The 19,851-nt window shown below is 43.0% G+C and overlaps 1 protein-coding gene and 2 pseudogenes across 1 annotated transcript in view; all 3 read right to left on the reverse strand.

Moving 5' to 3' along the window:
• The window catches only part of ATP1A4 (ATPase Na+/K+ transporting subunit alpha 4), a 34,856-nt gene that overhangs the window by 2,200 nt on the left and 12,805 nt on the right, over positions 1–19,851 (reverse strand). The window contains exons 7-20 of the mRNA XM_011373078.1: positions 17,027–17,295; positions 15,375–15,573; positions 15,048–15,157; positions 14,721–14,855; positions 11,463–11,652; positions 11,154–11,326; positions 7,903–8,039; positions 7,362–7,512; positions 6,892–7,060; positions 5,512–5,666; positions 5,245–5,368; positions 3,883–4,028; positions 1,022–1,152; positions 810–911 (exon numbers count right to left, since the gene is read on the reverse strand). Coding sequence (XP_011371380.1) covers positions 810–911; positions 1,022–1,152; positions 3,883–4,028; positions 5,245–5,368; positions 5,512–5,666; positions 6,892–7,060; positions 7,362–7,512; positions 7,903–8,039; positions 11,154–11,326; positions 11,463–11,652; positions 14,721–14,855; positions 15,048–15,157; positions 15,375–15,573; positions 17,027–17,295 — 2,191 coding nt within the window. The remainder of the gene's footprint in view (positions 1–809; positions 912–1,021; positions 1,153–3,882; positions 4,029–5,244; positions 5,369–5,511; positions 5,667–6,891; positions 7,061–7,361; positions 7,513–7,902; positions 8,040–11,153; positions 11,327–11,462; positions 11,653–14,720; positions 14,856–15,047; positions 15,158–15,374; positions 15,574–17,026; positions 17,296–19,851) is intronic.
• Positions 12,232–12,350, reverse strand: LOC111747314 (annotated as a pseudogene).
• On the reverse strand, positions 13,764–13,864 carry LOC111747292 (annotated as a pseudogene).

Below are 19,851 nucleotides of genomic sequence, written 5' to 3' on the forward strand. Positions count from 1 at the left end.
CATTTTGTAAGGTATGTACATGTTGAATCGCTATGTTGTACACCTGAAACTAATATAATATTGTATGCCAATTATAATAATAAAATTAAAAAAAAGAAATTCAAACCTCATGTCAGTATCTAAGGTCAATGTCAATGTCTTTTAGTAAACATTAATTGAGCACCTACACTATACAAAGCATTATGTAAAACACTGTAAGAGACAGAAGAGTGAGCAAAGTATGTACATGCATAGAAAATGAGCTGGAAAAATACACACCAGCTCATTAACAGAGGCTACCTATGTAGGGGCAAGGGAAGTGAGAGTAGAAGTGGAATGGGAGTTTTGCTTTTTTCTCTGTAAACATATTAAATAGAATTTTTCATAAGCATATACTAGTGTAAAAAATAAAAACAAAAACATGGGACTTGAAAAAACAAGGTACCAAACAATGAGATTTTCAGTATGCCCACTCACATAGAATGCCCACTCACATAACAAATATTAAAACATATTTGCCTAAGTACAATAGAATTAGCCATGCATATTGAGCTAATTTTATGATTACTTCAGCTCCAAGCAATATGTATTCTTGGGCAGCTAACCACACATCATCATAAAAAGATGCCACTTTGGTAAGTCCTGGTAAGTCTGCAAATATTCATGTCTAGTGATTTGTGATCACTTGGCACAGTCTCTAATCCCTCCTTAAATAAGCAGCATTTGTCAGATGATTCTCCTTACACCACTGAGTGTAGCCCTGCTAGTAGTCCCCAGCTTGGGACTTCCCTGTTCAGGCACCCCCTTCCTTGCACCCTTCCCTTACTCACTTGAGTGGATACATTCGCAGGGCCACATCCATGCCTGGAGTGTAGGACAGAAAAGCAGCCAGTAATGTCTCCTCCAGGATCCCAAATATTAGGATCTTGTTCCTGGGAAGAAATGTTTCAGGGTGTGTTGGAGACAGGGAGGGAGAGGTAGGGATAATGATATGGCCCTGTGTGCAGGTTTGGAAGAGCACTGGGACTCTGGGGGTGCTCACTTCATGCCCTGCTGGAAGACTGAGTTGCGACGAGTCTTGCAGATGATGAGGTCGGCCCACTGCACGATCACGATGCTGACAAAGAAGGCTGTCTGGCAGGTGAACTCCAACACCTTCCGCTGCTCAAACGTCTGCAGGAAGGGCAGGCAGTGTCAGAAGGGATTCAGATATACCTCAAAGACTTCTTTCCTCTCCTGCCTTCCTAGACCTCAGGGCTGAGGTAGGTCTTGAGATGCTCATAGCACTTTGTTCCTATATCTGTCTTAGCACCTTTCATGTCATATTATGAGTGGCTTATATGTTTTCCTTATCCTACTGAGAGAGTTAGTCATAAGACATGTCTTATTTATCTTTGTGTTCCTCTCCACATGCTTAGTTCAGTGAATGGAATGCAGTATCGCTCAATAAATCCTAAGTTAATAAGAAGGGTGGTGTAAGAGAAGAAGGGGGACTTAGAGTGGGAAGCAGGGTCCAAAGAAATAGGTCAATAAGGAAGGTGGGGCCAGAAGAGAATCTGAATGCAGAGGGAGAGGAATGTCTGAAGGGCGGGACCAGATAGGAGACATAATTCACCCATTTATTCATTCTTTCATTCACACTTTTCATGTAAGGAGCTTAGACTCTTGTGGGGAAGATAAATATGTTATGTCAGCACAATAGGTAGGATATAAGAGAGAGATCACAGAGGGTTATGGAAACACAGAGAAGTGTCTAAATGAGACTGGAGAAAAAGCCCATGTTTTAAAAAAATAAAATAGCATGTTTATAAATAACTTGTAGATTGAATAAAAAATTTGAAAATATATAGGACTGAACAATAATGAGATACTACATACAGAACCTCATGGGATATGGTCAAAGTTGTACTTGGAGGGAAATATAGAGCCTTAAATGATTAGAACACAAAGGCTGAAAATTGATAAGCCAAGATCAAACTTACAAAAACCAATTAGCTTGTTAGTCTGCATAAGATTTCACCACCACTATCCTTCACTGCATTCAAATGATGGCACTCTCACCATCATTTCAAGAGTTCAGTGTCTGACTCACTGTCGCTCTAAGACACTCCTGACCTCCTTTTTGGAGATTTAAATATCCATGTTGATGATCCTTCCAACACTATGATCCTATAGTTCCTTGGCTTCTTTCTCCTCTAGTGGTGTTATCTTCTACTCACCTGGGCTGCTTGCTCCTGTGGTTAAACTCCAGATATTGTTCTTTCCAATAGCTACAATTTCTTTGTAATTTCAATCTCAAGCATTTCTTTTTCTCTGATCACCATCTTTACTTTTCCATCTCACTGACTCTAATATCTCAATTCCAACACCTCTTGGACTCTACTTGGATTTACAATCCATTGACCCAATATGTTCTATATTTGGTTATTTTCTGTCTCCCTTCTGAGTAGTTATCCTTGACTAGAATATAAGCTCCACAAGAGCAGTAACTTGGTTATTTTTGTTTACTACCATATCCCCTGGGAAGAACAGTACCTGGTACCTAGAAGATGCTCAAGAAATATTTGCTGAATGAACGGATGAGTGGTGATCAATGGAATTACTGCTGAGAGATATTTAGAAGGTAAGAAGCTAACTTTGCTTCTAGCAGTATGTAGAGAACTTCTTGGGTGAGCAGCTCTGTACTCGATTGTCTAAAAGTTACGGCAATGGAAGAGATCTGCCTCTTTAGAGTTTATGCCTCAGGGTGATCTTAACTCATTTTTCAGTACCTCAATATATTTTTGATGTAATTTGATGTTACTTCAAATTAATTTTAATTACCTTTAATTTATTATAAATGAATGTATGTCAAGCTGCCTCTTGGCAACAGGGAAATGGTATCAAGATATAAAACTAACAAATGCTTGAGTTTAAGATTGAGGTGAAGTGGACAGGTGCACAGCAATGAGGACTCTGAGCATCACTGGATCCTGGAGCAGTGTTGGAGGCTGGGATCATTGACATCTGATGGCCTCATGAGGCTCAGCCAGTACAAGCCAAGTGTGTATGAGGGGCATCTTTCCAACAACCCAAATTTTGACCTGTTTTTGAGAAACCTGAAATTCTCTTGGTTGGAGGTGTGAAGGTGAAGAAGAAAAGTGCCAGGCAGAAATAAATCCAGAATTCTGGTCCAACTCTTCTAGGATTCACTATGGGACTTTGAACAAGTCACTCGATCTTTCCAGACTCAGTTTCCTCATTTATAGAATGGTGATAGTAGACTATGTGTCCATTATGGTGTTACGATCATAGCAATAACTGGTGTCACATATCCCACTGTCTTAATACTTGGGACAGAAATATTCACAGATACAAAAAAAAGCATACTTGCTAAAATTCTTAAACACATAGTGTCAGTTAGAGGGCATCAGTTTGGGCTTCATTTATCCTGAGTGTTAAGAAAGACTACTGCAGAGAGGCATCTTCTAGATTTAAAAAGTTTAAAATGACAAGGAAAGGATATACAAAGAAAATAGGTTTTCAGATTTAAAATCATATCATTTGAACTCCCATGGAGGGAGGGAGCATAATAGGAGAGAGAGGACCCGGCACTCATTTCTGGGGCAGTGATAGAAGTTAGAAAAACAGAAATCAGACCCCAAAAGTTGACATGAAAAAGCTGACTTCCAGGTCCAAGTAAGCCAAAAAGAAGACAAGGACAGACAACAGACAGTAGGAAAGAACACAAATGAAGTCATTGTAAACAGAGAAGAATATTTGCTTACATCAGAGATTGAGGTCAAATGTTAGAATGCTCGGATAGGACTGAAAATAAAGCATCAACTCTGTGTGGCTCCTCTAGTCTCCCACTCTTCAAAAAAATTGCTAGTCACTATCTACTACCCTACCCCTTTTACTCACCCATTGCTGTCCATAGCTATCCTCCAAGTCATTGAGGTATTTATTTTCCCAACTGAGGCGGATGCCCAGCAGATCTAGAGGCTTAAAACCATTTTCAGCCAGGATCACAAAGTAGGTAAAGAACCCAGCTAGAGCCTGGATCATCCCTGTGAGTGGTAGAGTCACAAGACAAGGGAATCTGGTTCAGAATGAGACCTCAAAAGGCAGACTTTGGAAGGGGCGGTTCTAGCTGGGTTGGTGTATGTTGAGCTGTAATGCTGATCTGATCTCATGATTTCTGTAGGACTGGCCTCCAAGCCTCAACATTTGTTTCTAACCCAAAGTCATCTTTCAATCATATAATCTTAAAACTTGAAAAGACCTTAAATGGGATTTCTTCTCTTTCCCCACTGAGTGCTGGACTCCTCTCTCTCCATTTCCTCTGACACTAGGACACTCAGCAAGTCCTCTCCTCCCCTCCTCTCTCTGCCCTTTGCCTTTCCCTTAATCAAAACCTCTGTCCCCGGCCCCCATGCTTGGAACACAGTGATAACCTACTAACTACAAAGCTACGCACTGTATAGGTACCCATGGACACTGACCCTCACAACAAGTCTGAACTATTACTTACATCTCATAAGTGGGAAAACTGAAGCACAGAAAAGATTCGGTCATTGTCCAGGGTCATGCAAGTAGTAAGTGGTGAACCTGGGATTCAAACATAGGTCTGCCTCCTATGTCTGTGCTTTTTCTATGAGTTTCCTCCTCTAGATATTGGGATGGTTTCCCCTGTTCTCAATCTCTTTCTTGTCCATCCCTCAACCTACTCCTTGAAACACCTCACTGAACCCGGCAACTCAAGAACAAAGACCTCTGATGTCTCTCAAGTGTCTTTCACGGCTGGCCCCAGGATAAATGCTACTTGCATCTACAGCCTTATTTTCCACTACTCTTTATTCAGGAACAAGTGTTCCACCAAACTGATTTATTCACTTTTCAACAACTAGGTCATGTGAATTTCCCCTCTCCCCTTGACCCCATACCTAGCCTTATCATCCAACACGTTTTAAGTAGTTTCCTCCGGAAGGCCTCTCTGACAGTCCTCATGATTGGTGAGTCTGCTCACTTTGTACTCCATTAACATTCCTGTCTATACTCATTATTTGGCACTTTGAAAGATGCCATCATGTCATCTATGTTTGTTCCTTCTTGACTAGAATCTTAAATCAAGGGCAGATCAGAGATCAATTGTTCTTAGTGTTCTCGGGGCCTAACACTGTTGTTAAGAAGCTATCTCCCTGACTTCCACACCAAGAAGGCTCCAGTTACTAGAAAAGTGCAGGCATCTCCCCTTCCCTTCACCCCGCATTCCTTTGGCCGCACCAATCTGTCCATAGGCCATGCCGATGAGACGGTGGTTCACCAGATTATCAGTCTTTGGATTCCGTGGAGCCCTCTTCATTATGTCACTTTCAGCTGACTCATAAGCCAAGGAGATAGCAGGGACCTGGAGAATGGAGGGTGGGAGTAACAGGAGACATACAGTTCAGAAGTAATCGAGCTCTGTCCCTCTCCCTGGACAGAGGTTCTTCCTGTTGCCCAGTCCACCTCACAAGAGCTGCATGAGCTGGCCCCCAGTTTGGTCCTCACCATGTCAGTGCCCAAGTCAATGCAGAGGATAGTTATGGTGCCCAGAGGCAGGGGGATGCCGAGGACGATGAAGAGCAGGAAGGGGGAGATCTCGGGGATGTTGCTGGTCAGGGTGTACGCAATAGATTTCTTCAGATTGTCAAAGATAAGGCGGCCTGGGGAGGATGGTCAACCTTTTGTGAAAAACACAAAGAAAACACACCTCCCACAAGCCAGCTCCTGGACAGAGAGACCACTACAAAGCAGTGTCACACTCCATGAAAGGCTATGGAGAACCTATACCTGGGCAATCCCAGTTTTGTTTCTAAATTGTGACTATTGATTAGAGCCAGGATTTATTAGCATGCCATATCTGTGTACTCTTTGTTCTTGGATTCAACATGACTAATGTTATCTGATCTCTAAAAAATTAAGCAGGGTTAGACCTGGTTAACACTTAGAGATGTCTGCAAATTCCAATACAAAAGCCATTGGAAGATTAAGGCTGAAGTGGAAAGAGCCTGGGCTTGGATTCCAGTCCTTTTTTCTGTCATAACTGGCTTGTGACCTTGAGCACCTCTCAATTTTCTGGACTTCATTCCTCCTGCCTTGCAAGATGGCTTAAGACCTTCTCTGATGACTCCTTCTAAAACTGTAATCCCTCCCTATACTGTCTGCTTGATTTTTTTCATTGCATTGAACTTCTTTTAATATACTATGCAATTTACCTTACTGTCTGTCTCACTCCACTAGAAATTAAGTGACATGAGAGCAGGGATGTGTGTCTTTTTAGTCCCCACTGTCACATCTCCTAGAATAGCACCTGGTACATAGTTGCTACTCAAAAAGTCTATTGAATTGAATGGATACAAAATACAGGATCATATGAGATCTCAATAAAACGGTAATTATTGCTGTTATGTGAATTGTCACAGGTTTTAATAAGATAGCTCCAGTCAGAAAGCAGGGAGACTGGGGTGCAGTCAACTTATAGAGCAGGCTCCAATAGGTCTTAATATGTTAACATCAGTCAGGTAGCAGGTCCCTGGGAGCGGGGGGCTCCTGACATTTATGGAATAAGAAGTAGTCCCAAGAGTATGGCTACATCTTGGAACTTACCGTGGACCTACTTGAATCTCCATGAGAGAAGAAGGAAGATACAATATTTTGTCATAGGCCTAGTCTCCCTAGCAAATCTGAATTTCCTCCGATCTAATAAAAATGAGCTCCTGATAGTGATGTTCTAAGTACCTGAATTTAATTTGCAAAATTTTGTCTTCCAGTGATTTTCCCCAATCTCTTCAGGATCATGGAGGTTGGACAATGGGCAATGGAAATGAGAGTACTGCATACCACCTCTCACCTGAGTCTGAGAGTCAAGTCCCAGCCCTGCTTCCTCACCCTCCTCCACGCCCGTGACAATGGAGGCGAAGTTGTCGTCCAGCAGGATCATGTCAGCCGCCTGCTTAGAGACGTCAGAGCCGGCGATGCCCATGGCAATGCCAATGTCTGCCTTCTTCAGCGCGGGGGAGTCGTTCACACCGTCCCCTGTCACTGCCACGATGGCTCCCTGGGGGTGAAATAATTACTGTGTCAGATTCAAGACACGTCCCAAAGATCAGTTTGATTTCATCATCTCTAGTTTCTTGATGTAATCATGCTTAATTTCAGCCTCTTAGCCCTTCCTTCTCCTGCTCCTCCTGATAGTAAACTCTCATGGAGTCCCCAAACTGATGCCTAACTCTGGGGTTCAAGACAGTATACTCTCTGGAGTCTCCTTTAGCCCAGCACACATTCCTCTGCTTGGTTTAAGGCTGGCCTATGCCATGTGACTTCTGCCAGATTCCCCAAGGCTCCTTTGTCTCTCTTACCAGCCTTTGACATCCTTCTACAATGATCAGCTTCTGCTGAGGGGAGGTTCGAGCAAACACAATCTCCGTGTGGTTTTGGAGGATGTTATCAAGCTCCTCTGAGTTCATATCCTTCAGTTGCGAGCCATGAACCACAATGGCTGTGGCATCCCTGAGTGAAAAGAATTTTAAAAGTTTAGTTCAGAGTGTTGAGGATTTACCAGGGGTCCTGGTGCCCTCTAAGCAAGTTTACTATGACCTCCTCATTTCGCCTTTCAACCAGATCTCCTCATTTGTCTCCAGTCATTCACTATCTCTATATTGACACATTTTATCCCTTCCCTTTTCCAACCACTGCTTCCTGTTTTCTGCCTCTTTCTTTGTCCCACTTCCTCTAAAAACCTACTTGGTCATTTTTCTATTAGTTTACTTTGTATTTATGTAAACCCCGCACATCCTAGCTACTGAAGGAGACTTTAAGAACTTTAGTAACTGGGATCTGGGTGGGGCAGGCTGACAATGGAGGAAAGAATAGCAGATCTGATCTCTACAAGAGTCTCACCTGGTATCGATCTGGCTAACAGGAACCTTGAGCCGGGCAGCAATATCCTCTACTGTCTCAGCGCCTTCTGAGATGATGCCCACACCCTTGGCAATGGCCTTGGCTGTAATGGGATGATCCCCTGTTACCATAATCACCTGGGTTGGGAAGGGAAGGGAAAGGAGTAGAATCATCTTTAGGAAGGTCCTGGATCCTTCATCTTTCTCTCTAAGAACTCGCAGATCACTGCTTTCATTGCACAGAGGTTTTAGTAGCTTATTCCCAAGAACTTGTGCTTCAACCCTTAGGAGTGGGTCAGGATCATCAGACCATAAAACTTAGGACAATCTGAGTTCTATGTTTCACAGGAATAAATCAAAGGTTTAGGTAAATTTCTATATTCAGAATTTCATTTAACTCCTCCAGAAGCTATTCTGCTTCTTAAAGCTCAAAGACAGAAACATCTACACATAGAAGAAGTGGTAATAAAGGAACGTCTAGAATAATCCATCTGCCTAGCAAAATTTCGTCTAGGCGCAGGTACATTCCGATCCTACTCTTCCTCTCTTCTTCCCATTGCCTCCCTGAACCCCTGGACTCCAGCCTTTTTTGGATATCTAGTACCAGCCCTAGCTTGGTCTCACTTTTTCCCAAAGATCAGGTGCCTGTGCTCTGTGCTTTCCTAGCATTCTCTACTTTCCATGTGGTGATTGCTTATCTGTCTTTCTCCGCTGCTGGACTGAGAGCTCTGTGAGGGTGGGGCCATGTCTATGACTCCTTGTTAAGTTTCCTGCCCTACACAATGCCTGGTACATAGTACTCTGTCAATAAACAATTATCGAATGAAGGAATGAGGGAATGATGCCCTCCAAGTATGATTTTCCGGCTCCTATAGGAGGAAGAAGGAAACTATCTGATTGTGATTGAACTATCCAACTGCTTGTGGGAACAGAGGTCCTGGAAAGGTCAGTCTATGTACTTTCCCAAAAATAAGCCTTGGAGGAGTTTTCCCATGAACCCTCATCATTCCATACTGGAACCCCTGGCTGGCTGGAAGACGAGTGAAGTGTGACTAAGCTGTGATTCTAGAGACTGAGGAAAGTTGCACTATGAGTTTTTACCCACACCACTAATTTTGAGCTTTCTGGCTTAATTGTGGGGCACTGGATCCTCACCAAGCTTGGGTAACTGGTGAGAACCTGGGAGAGAACTGCAGAAAAGATTAGAAGATTCCAGATGTGATTCAGACTGAGCCCTCAGTGATGTCTTTCAGGCTTACAGTGCCCTGACCTTCAGTAGTGACCTGGGACCTATAGGACAGGTCATCTGGATGTATGCCTAGTACATATCATCTGGATGTATGGACAGGTCATCTGGATGTATGCCTAGTACCTAGACCAGTTTGACCATTCAAATGGACTATTCTGTAGAAGTTCCTAGCAGTATCGCCTCCATGCCAGCTTGGAGAAATGGAAACACAAAGTCAGTCACCCAAGAGTAAGTTTCTAGTACCGTTTCACAGTTTCACAGACAATAAAAGTGTGATTCTATAGAGAATGGCTCCCTTTGAGGTAAAGGGTATCTAGCAGTTTCTGGGATTCGTTAAGTACTAAGGAAATTTCATTTCTAACTTCTTGGTGCTGACTATATGCAGTCTTGCAAGCTGCCCTTTTCTTCTCTTGTACCCTCTTCCTCCAGGCTGGATCCATCAAGAGGAACATTCCAGTGTTGGCGACGTTGCTGTAGGCCTGCACTGCTTGACTGCAGTTCTTAGAGGCAACCAGGTTCATAGCTTTGTACTACTGAGAGCCTCAGGTAGTGGCAAATGTAATGGATTAATTTTATTTTACTTTTTTAAAAAGTACATTTATTCTAAAGACCTGAGCACATGGCTCTGCCTGAGAAATACCAGGGCCACAATTATTTCTTGTAAAAATTTGCTGCCATGCAACTGTTATCAGACCTCTTCCAGCAGCTGTGTAATGTTCTTCAGCTCTGCGCCAACACCATTATGGAGTGGAGCCTAGAAGGCTCTACCCTGTGCGACAACCCCCTGTGTGTCCATTACATTTTGTCCTTGAAGGATGGCATCAGGGTAAGACTTATACTTCTCTGTAAGGAAAAGGGATGAATCAAAATTCCTCACCAAGTTTGCCAAATTTCTGTCAGCTTAGGGTCCAGAAGAAGTGAGAAATTATAAGACCTATAAACCTGTGCCCAGAACAAGGACCGGCCCAGAAAGCAGAGGTCTTCTGCTTCTTCACAAGTCCTCCTAAGACTATCATGGGCTCACTCTGCCTCAGGCTGTGACCACCTCTGATGTGGTAGGCATCCTGGCTAAAATTACCCCTTTGTTTCTTGTTTAGGCCTCCCCACTTGGGGGCACAATTGTCACTTCTTCTTGCTAAAGGAATCCATAAATTCCCAGGTGAGATCAATTTTAGACTTCATCCACAATGTTATTCCTCACTCTAACAGTCCACTTCAAAGCTCAGAAAATTCAAATGAAGCCCTTTCCCACTTATTTCCCACAATGTGATGTGGTAGCTTATAGAACCATGGGAGACTTTCAGGATAACATGGCTATCCTGGGAAGGTGTGTTATAATAATGCCATCTATGCAAAGAACTATATCACCCCAAATGTCTTATAGTAATTAGGGAACTCAGAACAATTTCTTATGTCCATTCCTTGGCTCCCACTCTAGTGACCAATCATTGAACTCAGCATGGCCCAGCCTACCCCTGGACAAACTGCCAACAGTCAAAGGTCTAAGATAAAGCCAGCTTTAACAGATAGCATCTCATTCTCCTTAAAAACCTTTAAATGACCTCTCCGCCAGTCCCACTGTAACCTGCCTTCCCCTAAGTCTAAGATCCAACATATCAGGTATGAGCAGGGAAGGTGTCAATATTCCCTACACATTAGTTTGAGAAGCGCTGTCCTAGGACACTGGTTCTCACACTTCTCTGCACATTGGAATCTCTAGGAAAGTTAAAAATTACAGATTCATAAGGCTTACCCTGAGAGGTTCTTATGTAATGGGTCTGGGGTCTGGCCCAGGCATTAGATTTTTAAAGTTCCCTTGGTGATTCTAATGTTCAATGCAAGATAGGCATCTAACTATAGAGGAAATTTACTATAAGGTTACCTCTTAAGATAAAAAATCCTAAACTAAAGGAAACAGATTATTAAGAACCAACTCTATGCAAGGCTTTCTACTGTTGCTTCAGTTTGTGACAGGTAGGCTTCTGGGGTGGTCAAGGGTTTACCTTAACCCCTGCACTGCGACACTTGCTCACGGCATCAGGCACTGAAGCTCGGGGAGGGTCGATCATGGATATGAGTCCCACAAAACAAAGGTCATTCATGGGAAAATTGAGTTCATCTGTATTAAACTTGAATCCCTTGGAGAAAGTGTTAGGCAGATTCAAGAAGCAAAACCCTGAAGAGAGGCAGAAGAAGAGACCAATAGTCATTTAGCTATTTGTGTCCCTATCCCACTTACCCCAACATCCTAAATTTTTCATCCCACAAATTATAACCACATCGATGCCATTCTTGCAAAGTTTTCCTCTCACCTAGCACACGTTCCCCCAGACCTCCCAGTTCCAAGTAGGCCTTTTGGAAGGCTTCTCTCATTTCGTCGTCCATTGGGTACTCCTGCCCATTCAGAAGGTAACTAGAGCAAAACTCCAAGATCCTCTCAGGAGCTCCCTTCATCAGCAGCACATGAGCCTGGGAGCTGTCTTCCCGAAGGTGGATGGACATCTAGGGGGAAGAGAGGATGTATGGGTGGAATAGGAGAGAGGGGCAGGGGCAGTGGGGCAAAAAAGCAAGAGAAAGCTTTTTGAGGGTAAAACAAACAGGGGACCTGTTTCATATCCCTCCATTTTCTTGGTCCTCGAACCCCAATACAGCCCTTTCCCTCCATTCTTCCTCCTTTCCAGGAATCCTCCAGGCCTGGTATTATTTGCACACACATTTTAATCTTCTCAGCCCCACTGGAAACTGAGGGCAGAAGCAGGCATCCTCACTTTCCCTGCTTCCTCTCTGCCTGGATGGCTAGAGAGTAGGAGTGGTGGGGCAGACAAAGACAGCAGAGTGGGCAGGAGAGAAAGCTTAGAGCCCACAGAGGTGTGTTCTAGGGCCATCACGAATATTTTATGACCTCAGGTCAATCCGTTTGACATATCAAAATCTTGGTGGCTTTGACAAAATGGGAAAGATTCTGTGATGCCTACTTCATTGTTTTTTTTTTTTTTTTTTTTTTGGCGAGGCAACCCTTGGTTGCCCTCACAGATTGCAAGAACCTTGTCAGCTTACGATCCCTTATATTTTTATTTTTTACATCTACAGCACCTGGTCTTCCTAGGTGATCTCCCATGCAAATACTATCCAAGCCCAACCCTGCTTAGCTTATGAGATCAGACAAGATCAGGCACATTCAAGGTAGCATGGCTGTAGACCATTGGTTTTTATGAGATAATATTTGTAAAAAGTACTTTAAAAACTGTGAAGCACAATTCAAAAATAGGCTAGTTGTTTTAGTCCCCTTTCCACTCTTTCCTAAAAGCATGAGAAGTTTCCTGAGGGAAGGTCAAGGATCAGAGTCAGTGTGGCTGGTGTGGGGAGGGCAGGGAAGGTTTGTGAAAGGAACCTGAGGAGACAACACACACGAAGGAGAAAGAAATAAGGCCAGCTTCAGTTTTGCATTATCCCTTGATCTCTGATCTGTGAAAAGGAACTCTCCCTGGGGTCCCTCTTAGGGTCCATAGGAAATGCCTGCTACACAGCCTGTCGGGTAACGAACCAGCACATTGGAAGGAAGGGAGCTGGCGCAGAGGCGGCCAAACTACACTGCGAGGTGAGAAACCTCTATGTAAAATGTGGTTAAAATCGTTCCATCAGGAACTTTCAAAAAACTGTTCAATTATACTCAAAATATGCTTAAGCAGTTAAGAGGAAAAGCCTTAACTCATTTAAGTGGAAAGCTGCAAAAGGTTTAAAAGTTTAATATTCTGAGTGCTTAATACATATTTTTGTAGGCTTTCTGAAATTGTTGGAGTTGACAGCAAGACCTACATAAGCTAGTAATTTGGTCACAGAAAAATTACATCTTGATAGAAAATTACAGATAAAAATCTGGAAATATCAGAACAGAGACACTTCTTTTTTTCATTTCCATCTCAGAGGGGGAAAGAAACCAAGCTCTGCAAACCACCAGCAGGCTAAGAAGTCCCTTGCAGTTGGGAGCCTCTAACAAGCCGTCTACCAGAATAGAAGTGGCCAGAGGGGTTTTCCTGGTGTCCCCTCCAAGCAGGCACCACCAGAACTGAGCAGAGCTGAGCAGCTGGCGGGCTGGCTGAGCACACTGAGTGCACCATAGAGGTGGATTTTGTTGTTTGAATTTGATATTCAATAGCTTGGAAAAGGCACTAATGTAGTCATTTTGGGGAAAGTTGCTATTTTGTTGGACATCCCAACAAATGTTGTGGCTATGTTTTGCTTTTTATCTGAATCTCATAGAGGGAAAGGTACCTAATTCTTTCTGGTCAAAGGCTTTAATCAGGCCCTGCCTAGCACAAAATTCCTGTCTGGTTAGTGAGGCCACTAAACGTCAGAAAAAAATGGAAATAAGTTTGCGGTTTGGGCCTAGGAGATCTATCTTATTACACTGACTAAAAGCCAGTTGAAATGAAAAACTATGGATCTATTTCTTTAACTCTTACTTGTTCAGCGTTCAATGTGAAAATATAGGTAAATTGGGTTTTTAAAAATCTATATAGTTTTTGCTGTTTTCGGTTATTATTTTTAGTTACAAATATTTTTCTTGTGATGAAAGCTTTTAACATCTACCCTCTTAAGCGGCTGTTGAATATAAAAATATGAAACAATTCACTAATTTGCATGTTATCCAGCGTCCATGCTGATCTTCTCTGGATCATTCCAGTTTTAGTATATGTGCTGCAGACATGAGCACTAATATGTGTTTTTTAAGACACAAAAACAAACTGATTTTTGTGAGTCCAGTTTCTTCTCTGTTACCTGCATCCGAATGTCTAACCTTCACAGGAGTGCATGAACTTGGAGAATCCCACTCCCCTACAAGCAAATCACAATTGTCCCATAGAACTCAGACCTTAGCTGGTACAATACCAGTCATGGCAATGCTGCTGCTTCCTACTTTTCACCATAACCCTCCTTCAAAGTGTCCCAGGATTCTCACATGAGAGAAATACTGTTTTCTGTCCCTGTTATGGATTTTATTGTTGGTGCCACCAGTGTCCCTCATGCATTTCTCCTTCCCTTGTCACTCCTCGCTGGATAATGGTTAAAATGCTCCTAGGAAATTAACTTCACAAACATGCTGGAGACCCCTGATCACCTACCTGACAGCAGCTGCTAGAATAGCATGCATGGAATGAAAATAAATATTTGATGATTAATGTCATAAGGCACGTCTGGGAAGTATTATGTAAATCTAACCTTATTCTTCTGTGGCTAATCTTGCAGTAGCCAGAGATGCCTCCTAACAGCTGCAGAGACTGTACCATGACTTACCAGCCTTAAGAGAGCATTTTATGACTTGCTCTCTCCATAAATAGCATAGCCTGGAGCTTCTGCTTAGGACTGAATGCCTCTTCCTTTATCAATTGCTCCTCTTTGCACCTGTCACTTTCTCTTGAGGTGAGCCTTCCTCCTAGTTGGGATGCTGGTTTCACTGTCTATCCTACTGCTCAGAGATGAGGTTGAAGACCAATGCAAAGTTTCCATTTCCCCAAATGATGAGCCTATTCCCCACCCCCTACCACTCTCCTACCTTTTCGGTTCTGTACCTGGTACTTGTTGGTAGAATTAAAGGGAATCTCTGCCACCTTGGGGCTTTTCTCTCTCATTTCCTTCACAGAACTGTAGAACTGCTCGATGAACTTGAGGAGGGCTGACTCAGAGGCATCCCCTGCTGTTGCCCGCTGACAGGATGGGATTTTGTATATAAGCTAGAGGGGCAGGGCACCTGGGCTTGCCCGTGGGACAGGGAGAGGGGCAGAATGGAGAGGGGGTGCTTGGGGAAATCACTGAGCACCAGGAAAGAGATTTTTGCGGGGAAAAGATAGGTTATACTCTGGACACTGAGGTACCCACTATCCCCTTAGCCCTGACACCTTAGCTATGGGAAGGGTCTCCTGATTAGCCTTAAAGTCAGCCCGGTTGCAGAGGCCAGCGATTTGGGCCAGGATAAACCAGGTATCAGAGCCTTTGTCAAATGTATTCCCTAGAGAGAAAGAACAGACTGTGAGCAAGTGAGAGGGAATTATTCCCATCTTGTTCTATACTCCAAAACTTCATAGAAACAACATCTCCTTTCCTCCACACCCCGCTTCTCTCACTCACTTTCCAGCTATCTTTGTCTGAACTCACCATTCCCCCTCAACTCACTCATCACATCCCCCAAATCCATCCACTCTTAGCCCACCAATGCTGCTAGTCACCAATATGTTCTTCGCTGGTGTCGGCCTCATAGATGGTCTTATCGAACCATAAGTGGGCGACAGTCATGCGGTTCTGGGTGAGGGTGCCCGTCTTGTCGGAGCAGATGGTGGAGGTGGAGCCCAGCGTCTCCACCGCCTCCAGGTTTTTCACCAGGCAGTTCTTCCTCACCATGCGCTTGGCAGTCAGGGTAAGACAAACCTAAGGCCATGAACAGGTGAGACAATAAACAGAGAGAAGATATTGCTTCTCATACCACTTTTTTGATATCTAATTTTTTTTTTTTGCTATTTTAATTTTTTTTGTAGTAACTTCCCTTTTGTTCTCACCTAGTCTTTAGAAACTCCATCTGTGGCTACAGTAAAGAAAATTGGGAAAGTGATTTTGGTTTGTGCTTTATGGCACAGTTTCAATGCCAGAGTGTATTCCTTCATCAGGGTATAATAGATTAAGATTTCCTTATTCTCCCTGGAATATTCCACTCCTCCACAATCCTTTCATCTTTTTTATTCAGCAGCCTCTTTTTCATTCAAGTTCAGGTCACACCACTTTCTCAAGTCATTGATGGCTAAACTTTTATTGTGGTAAAGATGCTGTGTGTGGAAGGGGGTTGTACCAAAAGTTTTAAAAAAGGGAGAGAATGATTAAATTGAGAAGGGATATTGCAGCACTAAAGAGGATTTGTGGAATCATTTAAGCCAGAAGATTTTTGTTGACCATACACTCAATAAAAGTCAGGTGTGTGGCAAGGTTGTTTTAAACGCTAATGAATTCTTGGGCTGTGGTTATGTAAATGTAGAATTCTAATCATGGGGTCATGGTTTACTTACATAATATCACTAGTCTTGATGTTTTTGTGCTAGTCCAACCACACTCCAAGTATTATTCTCATTGCCTTTTAGGAAGGGTATTGGCAAACCAGAGCATACCCTAAATAGTTGATCAGCAAGACAATGGGCCTGAAGAGAGAGTCATATGGCTAAGGGAAAGGGATTATTTCGCCTCACACCTGGAGAATGTGAGGGGACATAATCACTACTGCAAAAAATCTAAAGGGTGGTTTGTAGGAGAGAGAATTAACTTTGTTTTCTTCAGATGGGAAAACTGGGACCAAAAGTGGAATATATTTCTGCTCAAATAATGCAATCAAACTAGAGCAACTCAACAATGAAATGAACTGAGACAGAAAGGGGTGGGCCTCCCATAACTCGAAACAATTATCATCTCCAATGGACTTTGTATAAGACAGTCAGCAATGGTTGGAAGGTTGAATTTATATGAACTTTGAAATCCTTTCCAATAAGATTCTGATTCTAAATCAATCTTCTTTTATAAACTGTTGAGTAAATTGAGTTCTGAACTTAAGCGATTTGGTCAAGTTCACTAGCCAGTACACCCAGGACTGGAATTCCCTTCCAGAGACTTATAATCTCACGCTTTCTGCATTGTAACTCATTTCCTTTCTCATTGAGAAAAAGAAAAGTCACCAGAAAATATGGGTGGAGGAAGTCAACATAATCTGGGAGCTAAATGATTTGTACACATGTCAGGGGTACACTGCGCTTGAGCAGTTACAACAAAAGTGATACTAGTGATTTCATTTCTCTGCAGTGGTTTGTCTGCCCTGAGGTTACCCTCCACCCTGGCTACTCACAGTGACAGTGGCCAGAAGCCCCTCAGGCACATTGGCCACAATGATGCCAATAAGGAAAATGACAGCCTCCAGCCAGCTGTAGCCCAAGATAAGGGAGAGCCCAAAGAAAATGACACCAAGGAAGAGGGCCACCGAAGTGATCAGATGGATGAAGTTCTCAATCTCTATAGCAATGGGCGTCTTGCCAACTTTCAAGCCTGATGTCAGGATGGCAATGCGGCCCATTATTGTAGAGTCTCCTGTGGCGATCACGATGCCTCGGGCTGTTCCTGCGGACAAGGGGACATCTGAGTGAGGAAGGCTGTTGGGTTGGTTTCTACAAAGAGAAAGCTGTCAGTGTTCAGAAACAAGGTAGAAACTCAAGGTCCTCTGAGAGGTTATGTTCTATTTCCTTCATATTTAGTTTATGCAAATAAGGGTCTCCTAGTCTGAAAAATCTCTGAAGAGATTTCATAGCTCTCCAAAGATACCCAATTTTATTGCCTGATTGCCTTCATTGTCAACAACTTCATTACACTTAATCTAAATATCTTGTTGTCTGTATATTTCTTATATTGCCTTCAGCAGCTGAAAATTTCTAGATCCCCAGGAATAGTGGTTACCCATCTGCTAGAGTCCTATGTTCCAGTATCCCCTAGTCCTTTAACCTACTAGTTCTCAATTGGGGGCAATTTGCATTTAGCAATGTCTGGAGACAGTTTTTGTTGTCATAACTGGATGGGAAGGGGTTGCTATGACATCTAGTGGGTAGAGGGCAAGGGGTGATGCTAACCATCCTGCCATCCTCAGAGCAGCCCTTCTCTCCCCCTACGATGAAAAATTATCCTGCCCAAAATGTCAATAGTGTGAGGTGGAGGATGAGAAAAATGGCATAGATGATAGAGGCTTTGTTCATCCCTCTTGCAACCAAATCAAAGTTGTGACAGAAACATGGAGAAAACAGCAAGTAAAGTCACCTGGGATCTAGATGAACAGAAGCACTACAACTAGGGAGAGAAATAAGTCAATCTGCAATAGTAGAAGGTAGGCGGGGGCGAAGACGTGAGGCTGCCCAGACCCGAGAGGCTGAATGGAAGAGAGGCTATGGCAGTGGCAGCCAGCAGCTGCAGATGTTTCTTAAAGGGGCCGTGTGCGCAAGCGGACTTTCGTAGTGTTGTACCTGCTTGCTCTGAACACCAGTGCCAGATCGGCTTTATAGGGAGCACCAGGGACTTACAGGGGGACATCGAGTTGTCAGAGTGAGGGCCTGAGACGAGGCTCTCTTGCTGGCAGAAGTGCCAGCATATCCATTGTTCCTCTGTTGAGCCCTCTTTCAGTTTGTGGACCCAGCAGAGCCGTAGTGGAGACGTCATCCAACTGGATAACAAAGGTTGCTCTGCTCAGAGGATTCTCTTAAACTCTGCCTCCCCCAGCTTGTGGCCCCACCCAAGCCACATTCAGGTGTGTCCTTTGCGAGTCTGGTGCTCCTTGCTGAGCAGCACTAGGACTCACACTGGTGGCAGCTGGCCTCGGTTTCTGGTGTGGGTTCTTGAGGCAACTATAAGCACAGCATCTGTGGATTGCTTGCTGAATCTTAACAGGTGGCCCCGGAGGGGCACAGACTGGGGCTAAACTTGGCCTTCAGCTGAACCCCTCTCAGGACTGTGCCACTGAATACTCACTACACAAAGCCATGTTAATAAGACCGAGAAACTGAAGAGCTTTGCTTAGTACATAGAAACAGACACAGAAAGGCAGCCAAAATGGGAAGACAAAGAAGCAGAACCCATATGAGAGAACAGAACAGAGATCCAGGAATAATGGCGTCAAATAATCTAACAGATGCAGAGTTCAAAACACTGGTTATAAAGATACTGAAGGAACTTAGGGGAAGTGTAGATGAATTCAGTGAGAACTTTAACAAAGAGATAAAAAAACATAAAAATGAAAATGGAAATTATAAAAGGGAACCAGTCAGAAATGAGAACACATTATCTAAGATGAAGAGTATATTAGAGGGAATCAACAGAGTGGATAAAGAAGAAGATCAAACCACTGATATAGAGCATGGGAAAGCCAAAGACACCTAATCAGAAAGGCAAGAAAAGAGAAGCTAAGACTATAATAATAGTTTAAGGAGTCTATGGGACACTATTAAATGTAAAAATATCCATGTCATAGGGGTATTGGAAGGAAAACAAGAAGTTGAAGAGCTATTTGAAGAAATAATGATGAAAAACTTCCTTAACTTGGTGAAGGAAATAGACATACAACCCCAGGAAGACCAGAGAGTCCCAAAAAAGAGGAACCCGAAGAGGCCCACACCAAGATACATAATTAAAATGCTAAAGGTTAAATACAAAGAGAGAATCTTAAAAGTTACAAGAGAAAAGCAGTTAGTTACCTATAAGGGAGCACCCATAAGACTGGCAGCTGATTTCTCAAAAGAAACTATGTAGGACAGAAGGGCTTGGCACAACATAGTCAGGTGATGAAAACTTAGAATCTACAACCAAGAATACTTTATCCAGCAAAGCTATCATTTCGAGTCAAAGGACAGATAAAGAACTTCCCAGACAAAAATAAGCTAAAGGAATTTATCAACACCAAACCAGTATTTGGTGTTGGAGGGATTTCTTTAAGAAGAAAAATGTTGGAGGGACTTCTTTAAGAAGAAAAACATGTATGAAAAACATGAATAAAAAATGGTAATAACTACATTCCTATCAACAAGTACCTCAAATGGAAAAGAATTATGTGCTCCAACCAAAAGATAAAGTGGCTGAATGGATAAGAAAACAAGACCCCTACATATGCTGCTTACAAGAGACTCACTTCAGATTAAA

Source organism: Pteropus vampyrus, unplaced genomic scaffold, assembly GCF_000151845.1.
Source record: "Pteropus vampyrus isolate Shadow unplaced genomic scaffold, Pvam_2.0 Scaffold217, whole genome shotgun sequence".
NCBI lineage: Eukaryota > Metazoa > Chordata > Mammalia > Chiroptera > Pteropodidae > Pteropus > Pteropus vampyrus.